Source organism: Clarias gariepinus, chromosome 22 (assembly GCF_024256425.1).
Source record: "Clarias gariepinus isolate MV-2021 ecotype Netherlands chromosome 22, CGAR_prim_01v2, whole genome shotgun sequence".
Classification (NCBI taxonomy): Eukaryota; Metazoa; Chordata; class Actinopteri; order Siluriformes; family Clariidae; genus Clarias; species Clarias gariepinus.
Window position 1 is genome coordinate 27,036,593 of NC_071121.1, and position 17,954 is coordinate 27,054,546.

At 38.3% G+C, this 17,954-nt stretch overlaps 1 protein-coding gene across 1 annotated transcript; it reads left to right on the forward strand.

Moving 5' to 3' along the window:
* The first annotated feature begins 6,759 nt into the window (after nucleotides 1-6,759).
* Nucleotides 6,760-9,021, forward strand: LOC128509959 (phospholipase A2 inhibitor and Ly6/PLAUR domain-containing protein-like). Its single transcript, XM_053481864.1, has 5 exons — nucleotides 6,760-6,870; nucleotides 7,016-7,126; nucleotides 8,140-8,298; nucleotides 8,581-8,688; nucleotides 8,789-9,021. The coding sequence occupies exons 1-5, from the start codon at nucleotides 6,822-6,824 to the stop codon at nucleotides 8,974-8,976; spliced, it is 615 nt and encodes a 204-aa protein (XP_053337839.1). The 5' UTR covers nucleotides 6,760-6,821; the 3' UTR covers nucleotides 8,977-9,021.
* The last annotated feature ends 8,933 nt before the right edge of the window (nucleotides 9,022-17,954 follow it).

Below are 17,954 nucleotides of genomic sequence, written 5' to 3' on the forward strand. Positions count from 1 at the left end.
CCCACAATTCTGCAGCGCAAGAGAGAGAAAAACCGTTGGCTTAGTTGTGATCACGTGACGAACAAGAAGCACAAGCATGATACATGATTCTCGGTACTCGTAAACCAAGACTTGTTCGTTTTCTGAGTCAAATTTATTACAAATCTTTGCTCATCTTGCAAAACACTCGCAAACAGCGTTACTTGCAATCTGAGGTTCCACTGTACTTCACTTCTGGTATAATGTTCCATAGGTCCTGTTTTCAGAGTCTCTGTGTAACAGCTAGAATCAACACATCTAAGTTAAACTAATACAGTACTGTATATCCTAATACTAATCCCTGTCTTTGGTCAGACAACTGTATATATTTTTGTTTTTGTGTTTGGGAGACAACCTAAATTTTTGTTGAAGACTATAGAAACTATAGTACTGTTTTTTATTATATATTTTTTTGTAACTTGAAAATTAAAATTGTAAATTAAATCTGTTTAACTCATGAATAAAATCTGCCTCGTCATTACTGACGAGTAATGTTCAGCATTTATTGGCAGGACTGGTTATTAAAAACAACAAAAGGGAAAGTGGGCTCAGTTGTCTAAGATGCTAGGTTGTTGATTTGGGGGAATCTGAGGATTTATGTTTGAGTCCTGCTGTTTACATTTACGTTTGGGCATTTGGCAGACGCTCTTATTCAGAGCGACTTACATTTTTATCTCTTTACACATCTGAGCAGTTGAGGGTTAAGGGCCTTGCTCAAGGGCCCAACAGTGGCAACTTGGTGGTTGTAGGGTTTGAACCTGGGATCTTCCAAACTGTAGTCCAATGCCTTAACCACTGAGCTACCCCTGGTTTATTCAATTTGTCATGATCTGGATGTAGATTCAGAGAACGCAAAATGCAGGAATGGTGAATAAACAGTCTTTTTTGTTTATTATTTCAGAAAGTCTTTTCAAAGAGAACACGAACTATAAACTAAAGTAACCCAACGGGCTTCTTCCGAGCCTCCTCAGGCTGGGTCTGCAGGCGGATGAACGCTTAAACACAGATGATTAGTTACAAACAAAAAGAGACAATCGCAAGGGCTTTCCAGCCCGCTGTCTGGCGTTTCGACCTTGAACTTGACGAAAAAACGTGTCTGTCTGTGACAGACCTTACCCCGACCCTGCAGACTTTGACTCTGCCCTGAGGAGGAAACATGCAGACGTGTAGAGTTAGTGACATACAACAAACAAACATGACTATCACAGTGCACGGACGTGATTCTCCGGGTTCGACTGGCTTAAATAGAAACACAGGGGAGAGACACAGGTGAACATAATTAGTGCTGGGGAGACATACCAACATAGACACACTAGGGGGGACAAAGCTGCGTCTCAGTAGTCCGGAGACCCCAATCTTTATCCTCCGGACTGTGGAGGTGCAGGTGTGACACAATTCAATTCAATTCAATTTTATTTATATAGCGCTTTTAACAATGGTCATTGTCTCAAAGCAGCTTCACAAAAAATTAAAGAAAATATATATATTTTTTTTTTTTAGAAAAGAAAAGAAAATATTTGGAAGTGTGTATGTGTGAGAAAAATGTGTCTACATAATAATGAAATGAATGAATGATGAATGAAATGTCTCTGATGAGCAAGCCAAGGGTGACGGCGACAGTGGCAAGGAAAAACTCCCTGAGATGGCAATAGGAAGAAACTTTGAGAGGAACTCAACAGGGAACCCATCCTCATCTGGGTGATAACAGATAGAAATAACATCATGTGTGTTGTGCAGGTGAAAGTTCAGCACAGGGAGTCAGTAGGTGCAGAGGGCAGATGGGGTCTGGATCACTGGAAGCACAGGAGCAGGATGGTAGCTCCAGCCATCATAAAGCAGAATCCAGCTGAAGCTGGTCCTTCTCTAGATGCCTGCTCTAGAACTCGCAGGGTTGGCCTTTGTCTACTAAAGCTGGCACAATCTCCAGATGCCTCGGGATGGGTAGAAAATACAGAAAAGATGGAGAGAATTAGCGTAGTTGCCATTCAGGATAGGTGTACTGGAGTATGAGGTTATGGGATGAGTTACGCATATGCCAGATTAAAGAGATGCGTCTTGAGTCTAATTTTGAATTGGGAAACCGTGTCTGCTCCCCGAACACTGTCTGGAAGGCTATTCCAAAGCTTTGGAGCCAAATATGAAAATGCCCTGCCCCCTTTTGTAGATTATAAAATACTGGGAATTACCAGAAGTCCGGAGTTTTGTGATCTTAAGGAACGTGGTGGATCATAGCGTATCAGAAGACTGGTTAGGTATGTTACATACTTAGGTATGTAAGTAGTACTATTTTGTAATTAATTCTAAATTGAACAGGTAGCCAGTGCAGGGATGATAATATAGGTGTTATATGATCATATTTTCTGGATCTAGTGAGAACCCTGGCGGCTGCATTTTGGACTAACTGTAGCTTGTTTATTGAGGATGCAGGACAACCACCTAGTAATGCATTACAATACTCCAGTCTGGAGGTCATGAATGCATGAACTAGCTTTTCTGCATCAGATACGGATAGGATACTCCTAAGTTTGGCAATATTTCTAAGATGGAAAAAAGGCTGTTTTTAAGATATTGGAAATATGATTTTCAAAAGACAAGTTACTGTCTAATATTACGCCCAGGTCTTTTATTGTCGAGCTGGTAGTAACAGTACATCCTTCTAAACGCAGGCTGAATTGTGAAAGCTGTTGTGTGCTGGTTTTTGGGCCGATGAGCAATATCTCTGTCTTATCTGAATTTAGTAAAAGAAAGTTATTGGTCATCCAATCTTTTATGTCCTGGACACACTCTGGTTAATCTAGACAACTTGGGTATTTCATCTGGTTTTGTTGAGATGTATAATTGGGTATCATCAGCATAACAATGGAAACTAATCCCATGCCTTCTAATGATGTTTCCCAGGGGAAGCATGTAAATTCAGAACAGGAGAGGTCCTAAAACTGACCCTTGTGGGACCCCATATTTCACTGGCATTACATCAGACGGTACTCCATTTAGATCTACAAAATGGTATCGATCAGACAGGTATGATCTAAACCATTTTAATGCCTGCCCCTGAATACCTATATGATTTTGTAGGCGATCTATGAGAATATTATGATCTATGGTGTCGAATGCAGCACTAAGATCAAGTAAGACTAGTATTGAGATGCAGCCTTGGTCTGAAACTAAAAACAAGTCGTTCGCAATCTTAACTAGTGCAGTTTCTGTACTATGATGGGCCTGAAACCTGACTGAAATTCTTCTAAGATGTTGTTTTCCTGCAAGAATGTGCATATTTGAGCTGATACTACTTTTTTAAATATTTTTTATATGAACGGAAGGTTTGAAATCGGTCTGTAATTTGTTATTTCATTTGCGTCCAAATTAGATTTTTTAAAAAGCGGCTTAATAACTGCCAGCTTCAAAGGTTTAGGGACGTGACCTAGATATAATGAAGAATTAATAATGTTTAGAAGTGGCTCTGCAACTGTAAGCATCACTTCTTTTAAAAATCTGGTTGGTATTGGGTCTAACAGGCACGTTGTTGATTTAGCTGAGGTGATAAGTTTATACAGCTCTTCCTGTCCTATACCTGTAAAGCACTAAAAATCTAAATGTGAAGCTCTAGGCTGAACTAGATCATGAGATGCTATTAGAGGTTGAACCTCTGTTATTTTCTTCCTTATGCTATCGATTTTTTCATTAAAGAAGGCCATAAAATCTTCACTACTAAAATGTTGTGGAGTACTCTCTGCAGGCATCTTAGGTTTTGTTAGGCGGGCTACTGTACTAAATAAGAACTTGGGATTGTTTTGGTTTCTTGCTATCAGTTGCTAAGATGCTCGGTCCTAGCAGTTTTTAGAGCCCGTCTATAGCTGCACATACTGTCTTTAAACGCAATTCGAAAAACTTCTAATTTAGTTTTTCTCCATTTTCGCTCGAGGTTACTGGTTGCTCTCTTTAGGGAGCGAGTATGACTATTGTACCAAGGAGCAAGTGTTTTATGTCTGACTTTTTTTAATCTGATGGGAGCAACAGTGTCTAATGTACTGGTAAAAATAGTACCCATGCTGCTAGTCACTTCATCTAGATCGTCTGCATTTAGGGGTTTAATAAGAATTTGGGACAGATCCGGCAGATTACTTGTGAATCTGTCTTTAGTAACCGGATTCAGATTTCTAACAAATCGAGTGGGGAGACACAGCTAACCTGTTCTACGGGTAGAGTATATATCAGGAGGTGATGATCTGTGATATCATCACTTTGAGGTGAAATCTCTATATTAGAGACATCTATACCATGGGATATAATTAAATCTAACGTATGATTACAGCGGTGAGTTGATCCATTTATATTTTGTTTAACCCCAAAGGAATTTAGTAAGTCCATAAATGCAAGGGCTAAAGTGTCGTTAGCATCATCTAGATGAATGTTAAAGTCACCTACTATCAACACTTTGTCAGAGTTAACAATTAGGTCTGATAGCAGATGTACAAATTCTTTAAGAAAATTGGCATATGGCCCTGGGGGTCTGTATACGGTGGCCAGAGTAAAATATAGCACGGGTTTATTATGTATTTCATTAAGTGCAACACTAATGACGAGCAATTCAAATAAGTTAAACCTGGGCCTTATTTTCTGAGTAACAGTGAGTACATCATTGTAGATAGTGGCGACACCACCACCGCGACCAGTTAGACGGGGCTCGTGCTTATAAAAATTTCCTGACGGAGTAGACTCATTCAGACCAAGGTATTCATTTGGTTTAAGCCAGGTTTCAGTGAGGCAGAGTGCGTCAAGGCAATAATCTGACATCATTTCATTAACAATAACTGCTTTAGGCACAAGGGATCTAATGTTGAGAAGTCCAAACTTTAGAGGTAGACTTCGATTACTTATTTGGCCTTTTTCTGGTTTAATGGTTACCAGATTGTTTCGGCTGGATTTAACGAATTTATTCTTTTTTCTCACTATTCGGGGAACAGACAGAGTTTCTATAGTACAAGCTATGTGTGTGCGTCTATTAGTATGGTGGGTTGTATTGTGGCTGATATCTAAAGAATCTGAGGTATGACTTACCGCCAGTCAGATGGTTTGTAATGTCCTGGAGATGTTGTCAGAGAGCACCGCTGCTCCAGCTCTGCTAGGGTGCAGGCCATCTGTGTGGTAGAGCCTAGGACGCTCCCAGAAAACATTCCAGTTATCAACAAAGGGTAATCTCTGTTGTTGACACCAAGATCGTAACCATTCATTAAAGGCAAATAATCTACTGAACCTCTCGATTTCTCTATGAAATGTCGGAAGTGGTCCAGATACGACGATCTTTGTCGTGGGCGATGTGCTGCAATTTATGTCTATTGATGTTGTATTACATGATGTTAATGGCATGTACAACGAAATTAGGAGCTTTACTTATTACACAAAAATTTACAAATATTGCATTTTACCCATGAAAGTGCAACATATTACTTTAACAAAACTCAGATCACCATTTTCTGTTCTCTCCATTGGTTTCCTTTAGCCAGAAGCATCAACTTGATAACATTGTCATCATAGAAATTTCTTTTTTGGGTGCTGACTGTATTGAATATACAAATCTGTAATGACAGAATCCTTCACAAAAAATTAACTATAAAAAAAAAAGTTAAAAATGTCAGAAGCACAGAAAAAGTTATAACCACTGCATGCATGGCAAAGGTACATGTTTTGTAAGAAGTCCCACCTCAAAACTCAGATTATTGTTTTCTGTTCTCTCCACTGACTTCCTGTAACCTTTAAAACACAACCACAAAAGCTTTTACATTTAGAGTACTTTAGTTGACATGACACTGTTGATGCAGTGCTAACCAAAGCAAATGCAAAGTTGTGGCTTAGACTAGATTTATATCTATTAAAGTTAGTGTTGCCAGGGGAATCTTTGTAACAGTGCTGAGATCTTCACACTAAGATTTCTTCTTCTTATCATCCCTCTCTTCTTCTCCATCCACCTTTAACTGAGCCCTGTGGGGATGGATCAGCCCTTATGATCTTTTCTTAAAGTTCTTGACTGTGCATTGAGATTATGTTTATTAAGAATTCTTTTTTGTCTTCAGAATGTACTAACTAATAATAAAATGCAGAGCTTTTACATTTAGAGTTTTTAGTTGACATGACACTGTTAAAGCAGTGCTAACCAAAGTAAATGCAAAGTTGTGGCTAAGACTAGGATTTATAACTATGAAAAGTTAATAAAATTGCCATTAATAAAGGGAACTGCTAATGACTGGATTAACTGGATGATGTTACAGTGAAAACTTCTTCATCTGCTTGTCAATTTTATACAATTTCATTTCATTTGTATTAAGCTTTGTGTGTGTGTGTGTGTGTGTGTGTGTGTGTGTGTGTGTGTGTGTGTGTAAATAAATTTGAAAATGTATGGAAAAAGTATAGACCCTTCAAGTAATACATCTGGCTTATAGTAATAAACTTTACTTATTTTAACTTTTTAAAATAAAAATTACTATAATCTCCTTTCCTCAGAAAAAAATATCCTAAGGTGTGTGTACATGTGTGTATATATATATATATATATATATATATATATATATATATATATATATATATTAGGTCCAGACGACAAGGGGGATCAGGCAGTGAATACTCTGCACTCATGCAAAGACATCCATTGTAAGGTTTATTAAGGAAATGTAAAATAAATCCCTCCCCCAATACACACAACCCATTACACATCACCATAAAGTCGGACTTTATCTGAGACCTATCTTGCATTCTGACCTGTTTGCTTCACCTTCACATCTCAACTTCTACAACAACAGTAATCAACAATGAAGTCTCAAGTCACACTGTTGCTCGTCTGCTTGCTTTTCTCCAAAGGTAATGAATCCTACTTCATCTCAATTCATTTTAGTGAGTCAGGTGGTCAGTACCTTGTTGGAGTTTATAGTCCAATTATGTCTAATAATTTTTTTTTCCTTTGTGCTTGGCTTTGTTTTTCATTTTCATATTCACTTTTCTTTAGTGTTCTCACTGACTTGTGTGACAGATCCCTGCGAGTCAACAGATGACCAATGCAGAAGGACTTGCTCAGAGAAGTGTGTCACTATGACTAGTAGCATCTCTAGCTCTTCTGGTAGGTGTGTGTGTGAGTGTGTGTGGGGCTTGGGGTGTACTTTTAGGTACTAAATAATTTATTTGTTTGGTTACAAACTAAACATATAACAAATAACGAATTCTAGATCATGCTGTTAAATAAAAATACTAAGGCATGTCAGGATTTATTTGTGATCTGGAGGACGGGTTGGAGTTTGTCATTTATTTGCCATTTTTGTTGTTGTGGTTTTAAGTAAATGCTGATTCACTTTTCATAATTTGTTTTTGGATTAATGTTGCAGAACATCCAGGGTTTCATTTCAAGTTGTATCTTTGTTATTAAACTCATTTTATAATTAGTGTACATGAAGTTTAATTTAAATAATAAATAATTTAAAATAATATAAAATAATTTAAATAATTAGTTTACTTAAAGAGTTTGTCTGCTATCCAAATACCTGTGTACTACAGACAAAATACAATAGAATATACTGAGAACATAAATATAAAAATGTTTGTGTTACAGGCAGCAATACTGACTGAGCCGTGCTTTACCAAAAATAAATAAATAATAATAATAATGCAGATTGAATTTAGGAATTTAGCTGTGCGGTGGTATAACACCTTCCAACCAATCATATCTGGGAATTTTAACATTTTTAAAAAATTGTAAGTATTTAGAAGTCATAAATTTTGATTAGACTGCCTTATGCAATACCACATGAAAGTAGAGATGTGAACATATCAAAGATTCATTCATGAGTTTATCAAAACAAGAAACTTGCAAACCTAAGATTTGCTTCAAATGTATCTGAAACCACATTTTTAGATTGCTATATAGTAAGAAATTTTGGGTTTGGGATTAAAAGTAAGACATTTCGAATTGTTGTGAGCTCCTATAATGTATAAGTATATAAAACAACAAAGAATATGGTGACATTGTTGATAATGTATGTATGTATGTATGTACAGTATGTATTAATATTATTAATAACATTACTATTATTATTTTTAAATCAGTGTAATGACCCTGATATCTGAAATGTTATATAGATGGGACTAATGTGCCAGCACCTACAGTTTCAACTTCTAAGTCTTGCAGTGGTCCTAAACAACCTTGTACAAGTTTCAGCCTAAACACAGCGGCAATGAAAGTAAAATACAATACCAAATGTTGCAGTACTGATCTCTGCAACAGCGAAACACTTCCAGGTAAAAGAAACTACTACTGAAAGCTGTTCATATTCCTGTTTAATTGTTCAATTCATGTAGATTTTATTTCACATAAAAATATTACATTTGTAAATTTATCTTTGGCATATTTTTCTTGCATCTGCCGTATAATACATTACACAAGTCATGTTGGAATTGTGTAATCTAATTACAGTACTTCTAGTAGTGGAAATTATTATTCTAGACATTAAAGAATCTAGTAATTATTGCTAACACACGCAACCTACAAAGCTGTTTGCTTACTTTTATTTCTGTGCCAAGCTCCAAGTCCGAATCCCAATGGGAGAATGTGTTACACCTGTAATAACAAAAACTGCACAATACAAGTGAAGTGTGAAGGAGATGAATATTACTGCTTCAATATAAAAGGTAAATATGGTTATCTATTCTGAAATTCTGATTTATGTATAATTTATATATTTATATATTTTGTGATTTTCATGTTATTTTTATGAATTTTTTTCCTTAGATGAAACAGGACAAGTCAGTACCATGAAAGGATGTTCAAACAAGGGTTATTGTAGCCTAAACAATGCTCCAGAAAGTGACATAAGAAATATGGAGTGTTGCCAGGGGAATCTTTGTAACAGTGCTGAGATCTTCACACTGAGATTTCTTCTTCTCATCATCCCTCTCTTCTCCTCCACAATCCTTTAACTGAGCCCTGTGGGGATGGATCAGCCCTTATGATCTTCTCCTCCATAATCCTTTAACTGAGCCCTGTGGGGATGGATCAGCAATCATGATCTTTTCTTAAAGTTCTTTACTTTGCATTGATATTATGTTTATATATATATATATATATATATATATATATATATATATATATATTTGTTTGTCTTCAGATTGTAACTAATGATAAAATGCAGAGCTATAGATCGTTTTTAATGAGTCAAAATGTTAATTATGTTAATGACCTGCTTTATTATTATTATTACTGTTGATGTTATTGTTATTATTATTAAATGATTTATTGTAAGAACTAAAACTTTAATTTCATTAAAATAACCCATATTCATTTTAGTGACCAAATTAGTAGTGATTAAGGGATCATCATGACCAAGAATCCTAGTCAAATCCCCAGACACCGTAAAGAGGTATTAAAACACTGTATGGCCCTGGACTAGGGTTGCGTATCGTTTGGGTTTTTTTCGATACCAATGCCAAATTGATACTTTTAAAACGGTACAAAACGGTGCCTGAACCGATACTTTACCAAAGCCACAAAATGATGGTGGATGACTCAAGAATACATTTTTATTGAACAAAAAATTTAATGCTTAAAATTTAACATATATTAAAAGTTTAAAGAATATATAAATATATAAGTAAATACAAAAAAAGAACAACAACAACAAAACATAAGCCACCTAATCCAACTACAATAACTAAACCGCTTCAATTTTTTGCAATTCTTTTGCAGAAATTTCACCATATTTGCCTTTTCTGGCAAAATACGACACCTTTCCTGACTTACTGCATGCCCTGCACAGTATGTACCGGACCGAAACAGAATGCGAATTTTGGTGCGTCATTTCGGTGCCACTTAAATGCCTGAACTGTCGATTAAAATATTTGTTCTCTGGATTTATATTTTTTTGTAGATTAATAGTTTATTATATTTAAAAAAAAAATTAAAAGTACAAATTATCAGGAAATTAAAGAACATCCGAGATGCGCGTGAATGCAGCAACTAATGTTACACTCGCTCTGACGGCAGCAGGCGGTCTACCGCTATATTTCACAAGAAAGGATTCCAACACCACGATGTGCAGCAAATGTTTTACTGCAGTTGCGTGTAAAGGGGGAAACACGTCAAATCTAATGAAACATTTGAGGGCACACAGAATAAAGTTAAAAGTAGAGCGAGGCACCGTGATTGACAGCCTGCGGTCAACAGCTTGCACATCGGTGTGGGTGAACCCCAGCACCCAGTCATACCAACCAACATTAGTTGCTGCATTCACGCGCATCTCGGATGTTCTCTCATTTCCTAATAATTTGTACTTTTAATTTTTTTATTTTTTTTATTTAATATAATAAACTATTAATCTAAAGGATTAAGCTAAAAGAGCCCAGTTTCCTGATAAAAAAAACATCTGATTTTGACTTTATTTGTATACAGAAAATGTTCTGTGTTTGTCATCCAGCATTAGCCATAGGTATTCATTTGTCTTCTCTCCCTCAACGTTTACTCCCTGACAAGGAGTATTGTGGACACAGTCTTACAAAAGTCTATCACCATCTCTGAGAGATGTTAAGCTGAAGATGATTTACAGTAACTTTCAAGACTCCCATACTCCCCTTCCTGTCCATCCCTTACATACCCAATAAGGACAGTGTCATCCAAGAAGTTCTGCATGTGACATGACACGCTGCTGCTCATGATCTCAATGGTGAGGTCTCTCATTCTAACATACTGTTGTCTTTGGTGAGGTAGTCTGTAATCCATGTCACCAAGTATGAGTTCACTTGCATATCGGTCAGCTTGGCACTGGAGAAATTAAAGAACATGATACTCACAGCACGCTTTTCTTTGCTGTGGTGGGAGTAGGTCTGATGGAGAAGGTATGTGATGGCATCATCACCACCTTCTCATAGTAGGCAAACTGCAGGTGATCCAGTGCATGATAGACCTGACGTCTGAAGCGATTGAGAATCAGTCTTTCAAATGTCTTTGTAATGTAAGAGGTCAATGCCACTGACCAAATATCATTGAGCTCCTTAGGGAAACTTTTTTTTAGGAAATGGGATGAGGCAAGATGTTTTCCAAAGGTCAGGGACTCTCCTTAGCTACAAAATCAGGTTAGGAATGTACTAAAGCGGCTGACCAAACGAATACAGCCTCTCAGCATTCTTGGGCAAAACTTATCTGGGGCGGCTGCCGTGCTGGGGTGGAGCCTCCTCAGTCCTTTTTTCACCTGATCAGGGGGCGGGGGCATGGTCCATGATGTGGGAGATAGAAACTATTATTGAAAAGAGGGGGAAGTGACAAGTGGAAAGACAGTAATAAAAAGTTGGGTCAGGACAGTCAAACCTGCCATAAAACTGGTTTAACTCATTAGCCTCCAAAACATTTCCATGTATTACACCACTGTGACTGTTCTGATAGCCTGTAATGGTTGTCATGCCCTCCCAGACATCCTCCCACATCTTTTTTCTCCACTTTTTTTTCTGACTAAAGCCATATTCAAAATATAGAATTGTTGAAACAAACTGTAATGTAAAGTGTTGAGTGAAGTGCTGAGGCGCTTCTGCTAGCTATTCACATTCACAGGATTTACAAAAAACAAGGTTATTACGTTTTTTCTACAGTTAGACTTATTTATTTATTTATTTTGATGTTTTAAATGAGGTACAATTTTTTTTTTACTTAATTCCTTTTTGTGGTAAGGGGAAACCTGTTGATGTATCACCGTATGAAATAATAGCACTGATTCTTTGCAAGTTTCCCACTGGTTGTTTTCTCCCTTTGGTTATTTAGCTCAATGAGGTCTGCAAGATTTGTAATGTATTTTCTCCCATTTTTACCCATTTCTACTTAGCAAGGCTATGGCTATAATTTATGTCTATTGATGTTGTATTACATGATGTTAATGGCATGTACAATGAAATTAGCTGAGAAACTGAGAGTAAATGTGTTGGACTGGCCAAGCATGTCTTCAGACCTAAACCCTATTGAGCATCTGTGGGGCATCCTCAAACAGAAGGTGGAGAAGCGCAAGGTCTAACATCCACCAGCTTCGTGACGTGATCAAGGAGGAGTGAAAGAGGATTCCTGTGGCAACCTGTAAAGCTCTAGTGAACTTCATGCCCAAGAGAGTTAAGGCAGGGCTGGAAAATAATGGTGGCCACACAAAATATTGACACTGGGCACAGTTTGAACATTTTCATTTAGGGGTGTACTCACTTTTGTTGCCAGCAGTTCAGACAATAATGGCTGTGTGTTAAGTTATTTTGAGGGGACATCAACTTTACACCATTATACAAGCTGTACACTGATTACTTTACATTCTATCAGAGTTTTATATCTTTAGCGTTGTCCCGTGAAAAGATATAATAAAATATTTACAAAAATGTGAGGAGTGTACTCACTTTTGTGAGATACTGTATTTAAATATTGCATTGTACCCATAAAAGTGCAATATATCACCTTAACAAAACTCAGATCACTATTTTCTGTTCTCTACATTGGTTTCCTATAGCCAGAAGCATCAACTTGATAACATTGTCTTCATATAAATTTCTTTTTTGGGTGCTTATTGTAATGAATATGCAAATTTGTAATGACAGAATCCTTCACATAAAAATGAATTATAAAAAAAAAAGTGAAAAGTGTCAGAAGCATGGAAAAAGTGATAAAACACCGTGGGAAAGGTACATGTTGTGTGCGAAGTGCCACCTCAAAACTCAGATCACTGTTTTCTGGTCTCTCCACTGACTTCCTGTCACCAAAACACAACCACAAAAGCTTTAACATTTAGAGTTTTTAGTTGACCTGACACTGTTAATGCAGTGCTAACCAAAGGAAATATAGCTAAATACAGAACATAAATGTCACCTGCTGTTTAGCGATGTTTAGTCACGTTATTTTGGTTTAAGCTATTTCTTGTATTTTTAATCACACTTAAAATACCGACGGTTATATGTGTGTGCTTAGTCTGCGGTTTGGTTCTGGTTTCGGTCTGTTCTCATGAGTTGTGAAATGAGAGGAACAAAAAGTATAAATATTGTTCATTTGCTAATTTAAGTATCATGAATTTTAATTGAATCTATCTCTATATTTTTTCACAGCAGTTTGTGACTGAAAAGTGTCCTGTCTGCATCTGACTTCAGGAGTTTCCTGACCAACCGTCTCTAACGGTCATATTTAAAAGTCATAACGTACAGTTATAAAGTACAAAATGTTTCTGTTGGTGTATAATTATTTTTTTTTATGATTAATACTTATTTGTGGTGTTTTATTTTTTGTACATCTTTTTAAATTGAGACCTCATTTGTAAGTTGCTGCTGGTGTAAAATAAAAATCTCTGTTGTATCCCGTTTGTCTTATGCATTCTTCCTTCACAGAATTCTGTTGAGCAGGGCTTGAAATTTAAATTTACTTGAGTTGGATCAACTTAATTTACAACTGAAAAAATTGTTGTACCAACGCTATACATTTATGTTAACAGTATTAAATTATGTTGGACGCAGCTGTAGTAAATAAGTTAAATGAACCTAATAAAATTAATTTGACTGAACCTAAGAACATTAGGTTGGGCCAACAAAATTGCTTTATGCTGAAAGAAAGCCATTAAATCAGCCATTTGACCTGTTTGCTTCACCTTCACATCTCAAACTCAGCAATCAACAATTAAGTCTCTGGGCCTGGTTTCTGATAACGCACACTCTTCGCACGCTAAGAACACTCTTAAGATATATCTTACGTAAAGTGAATACTTTTCTAATGCAACCACGAGGGGCGCAGTCCAGTGTCTTCTTATGCCAACCCCAAGTCTGGATAAATGCAAAGGGTTGTGTCAGGAAGGGCATCTGATGTAAAACATTTGCCAAATCAATGATGCGAATCACGAATATAATTCCCATACCGGATCGGTCGTGGCCCGGGTTAACAACGACCGCCACTGGTGTTGTTGACCTACAGGGTGCTGGTGGAAATTGGGCTACTGTTGATCAAAGAAGGAGAGGAGAAAAGCGGTGTTCGAAAGCAGAGAGAGAAGAGGAAAGGCAAGAGTTTAGGAGTGATAGTAGGGACTTTGAATGTTGGGACCATGACAATGAAGGGAAGAGAGTTGGTTGATATGATGCAGAGAAGGAAGGTGGATATACTGTGTGTCCAGGAGACCAGGTGGAAAGGTAGCAAGGCCAGAAGCTTAGGATCAGGGATCAAATTGTTTTACCATGGTGTGGATAGGAAAGGAAATGGAGTAGGAGTTATTCTGAAAGAGGAGTTTGTAAGGAATTTTCTAGAGGTGAAGAGAGTATCAGAGAGTGATGAGTCTAAAGCTGTAAAATTGAAGGGATAATGTTCAATGTTTGTAGTGGTTATGCCCCACAGGTAGGATGTAAGTAAGAAGAGAAGGAGAAATTCTGGAGTGAGTTAGATGAAGTGATGCAGAGCATCCCTAGAGGTGAGAGAGTGGTGATTGATGCAGACTTCAATGGACATTATGGGGAAAGGAACAGGGGTGATGAAAATGTGAGGAGGTGCTTTCAGTTGACTGGACAACTACAGCCAATGTGATCAGGGAGACAGGTAGGAGGGTACTTGGTGTATCATCATGTAAGGGGAAAGTGGACAAGGAGACTTGGTGGTGGAAGTCCAGGAGTGTATACAGGGAAAGAGGCTAGCTAAGTAGAAGTGGGACACTGAGAGGACTGAAGAGAGTAGACAGGAGTACAGGGAGAGTAAAGTGAAGGTAGAGGTGGCAAAGGCCAAAGAAAAAGCATATGAGGACTTGTATGCTAGACTAGACAGTAAGGAAGGAGAGGTGGATCTGTACAGGTTGGCAAGGCAGAGAGATAGAGATGGGAAGGATGTGCAGCAGGTTAGAGTGATTAAAGATAGAGATGGAAATGTACAGATGACAGGAGGGTGAGGGGAAGATGGAAGGAGTTGATGAATGAGGAAAACGAAAGAGAACAAAGAATAGAAGAGGTGACTGTTGTAGAACAGGAAGTAGCAAATATTAGTAGAAGTTAGATGAGAAGGGCGTTGAAGAGGATGAAGAGTGGAAAGGCTGTTGGTCCTGATGACATACCTGTGGAGGTATGGAAGTGCTTAGGAGAGGTGGCAGTAGAGTTTCTGACTAGTTTGTTTAACAAGATCTTGGAGAGTGAGAGTATTCCAGAGGAATGGAGGAGAAGTGTATTGGTGCCAATTTTTAAGAACAAGGGAGATGTGCAAAGCTGTGGCAATGATAGAGGTATAAAGCTAATGAGCCAGACAATGAAGCTGTGGGAAAGAGTAGTGGAAGCTAGGTTAAGGACAGAGTTGAGCATTTGTGAGCAGCAATATGGTTTTATGCCTAGAAAGAGTACATCAGATGCAGTATTTGCTTTGAGGATGCTGGGGGAGAAGTAGACAGAAGGTAACAGGGAGTTGCATTGTGTCTTTTTAGATTTAGAGAAAGCGTACGACAGGGTGCCAAGAGAGGAGCTGTGGTATTGTATGAGAAAGTCTGAAGTGGCAGAGAAGTATGTTAGAGTGGTGCAGGACATGTATGAGAGCTGTACGACAGTGGTAAGATGTGCTGTAGGTGTGACAGAAGAGTTCAAGGTGAAGGTGGGTCTGCATCAAGGATCGGCTCTAAGCCCCTTTTTGTTTGCTCTGGTGATGGACAGGATGACAGATGAGGTAAGACAGGAGTCCCCATGGACTATGATGTTTGCAGATGACATTGTGCTCTGTAGCAAGAGCAGGGAACAGGTGGAGGAAAATTTGGAGAGGTGGAGGTATGCTCTGGAAAGCAGAGGAATGAAGGTTAGCCGCAGCAAGACGGAATACATGTCTGTAAATGAGAGGGACCCAAGAGGATCGGTGAGGCTACAGGGAGCAGAGGTAAAGAAGGTGCAGGATTTTAAGTACTTAGGGTCAACGGTCCAGAGCAACGGAGAGTGTTCAAAGGAGGTGAAGAGGCGGGTACAGGCAGGTTGGAATGTGTGTGCCCTCTATAGGTGAGAGGGTAAAATGTTTTAAGTAAGATGCCACCCCTAACAGGAGTTACACACAATTTCTTGACCGTGCACATGGAGCTTAGACGGCATGGTGCAACAAGCCAGCAAGCAATCTTTAAGTTGTTTATTTTTGTCATGTTGAAAATCATTTTTACTTTGATTTAATAAACTTGAGTTATTGTTTGGAACACCATCAAGCCTTTCTCTGGATCTATTCATTCAACTTGCACGCGTCAGAATATTGCATCAACACCTCTCACAGTGGCAAAGAAACAAGGGACAAATTGGACATTGAAACTTGGTTTTACCACTACAGCGAGAATGAAAGGAAAGGTGTACAGGACAGTGGTGAGACCAGCAATGCTCTACGGCTTAGAGACAGTGGCGCTGAAGAAAAGACAGGAGGCAGAGTTAGAGGTAGCAGAGCTGAAGATGTTGAGGTTCTCTTTGGGAGTGACAAGGATGGATAGGATCAAGAATGAGTTTATCAGAGGGACAACCCACATTAGATGTTTTGGAGATAAAGTCAGAGAGGCCAGATTGAGATGGTTTGGACATGTTCAGAGGAGAGATTGTGAATATATCGGTACAAGGATGCTGAGGTTGGAACTGCCAGACAGGAGATTTATGGATGCATTGAGAAAGGACATGAAGTTAGTTGGTGTGAGAGAAGAGGATGCAGAGGATAGGGTTAGATGGAGGCAAATGATTCGCTGTGGTGACCCCTGAAAGGGAACAGCCAAAAGACAAAAAAGAAAGTGATTACTTTTCTAAGTGTATTTCTCGACATGTCCCTTAGGAGTCTTTTTAAGTCACTGCCTCTTCCGTTCGATGTTACAAGACGCTGTCTACAGTGAAGGCACTGATTTAGCTGACATTGGTTGCTCAGGAATCGATTTTTCACTCCTTTTGCATGACAGCGTTAAGAAAGACGGCACTTTCTATGCAAATTAAACATTGCACAAAATTTGTCAAATAACGTTAATTTCGACATGGGTTAACTTATCAATAGTAGACCATAATAGACAAATATATAAATTAAATCATCAAACTGTCGCTAATATTTTTATGTAACCTGCAGTGACGATGAAACGAACCGGGTATACAATCATAGTTGTACTACAGCTCACAACACTCTTCACCAGCTACAGAAACAATGTGAAGCATGTCAGTTGTTGGGGTTGTATAGCGCACTATGGAATGAATATGATGAGATGACAGAGTAGAGGTTTAATACCCCTAACTCACCTAGGCAGTTTCGCGCAGTGGCCGTCGGTACGGTTCATCATGATTCTAGCTCGAGTTTTGGTGCTGTGATTACGTTTCCATCTTTCCACGCGAAAAATTAAAGAAGGTTTACCATGCCAAAGTTTGCGGACCTTGCAGATCTTCGCAGAACGTCGGGTGGTCACTCGAGGTGGCTCACGGTGCATTATACCCGTATCTCACCTATGCGGTTTGACTCACGGTGAGATGCGATGTTAGGCACTGTTAGCTGCTGTGATTGCCCGCCGACGTTCCGAGAAGTTCTGCAAGGTCTCTTATATATAAAAGTGCCATTTTAATTCAAATTCAACATTTTATTGGTTAGTGATTGGTGCATGGGCGTCAACTCGCACGTTCTGTAATATTTCATTGTCTTTCATATTGGCGTTGTTTTGGAGCCCTTTACTAAAGCATTCTACATTTACATTTACATTTAGGCATTTGGCAGACGCTCTTATCCAGAGCGACTTACATTTTTATCTCATTACACATCTGAGCAGTTGAGGGTTAAGGGCCTTGCTCAAGGGCCCAACAGTGGCAACTTGGTGGTTGTGGGGTTTGAACCTGGGATCTTCCGAACCGTAGTCCAATGCCTTAACCACTGAGCTACCCCTGACCCCAATTGTTTTTTCTAGTTAGTAAGTAAGTAAGTAAGTAAGCAAATAAAAGAAGAATGAATAAATAGCTTT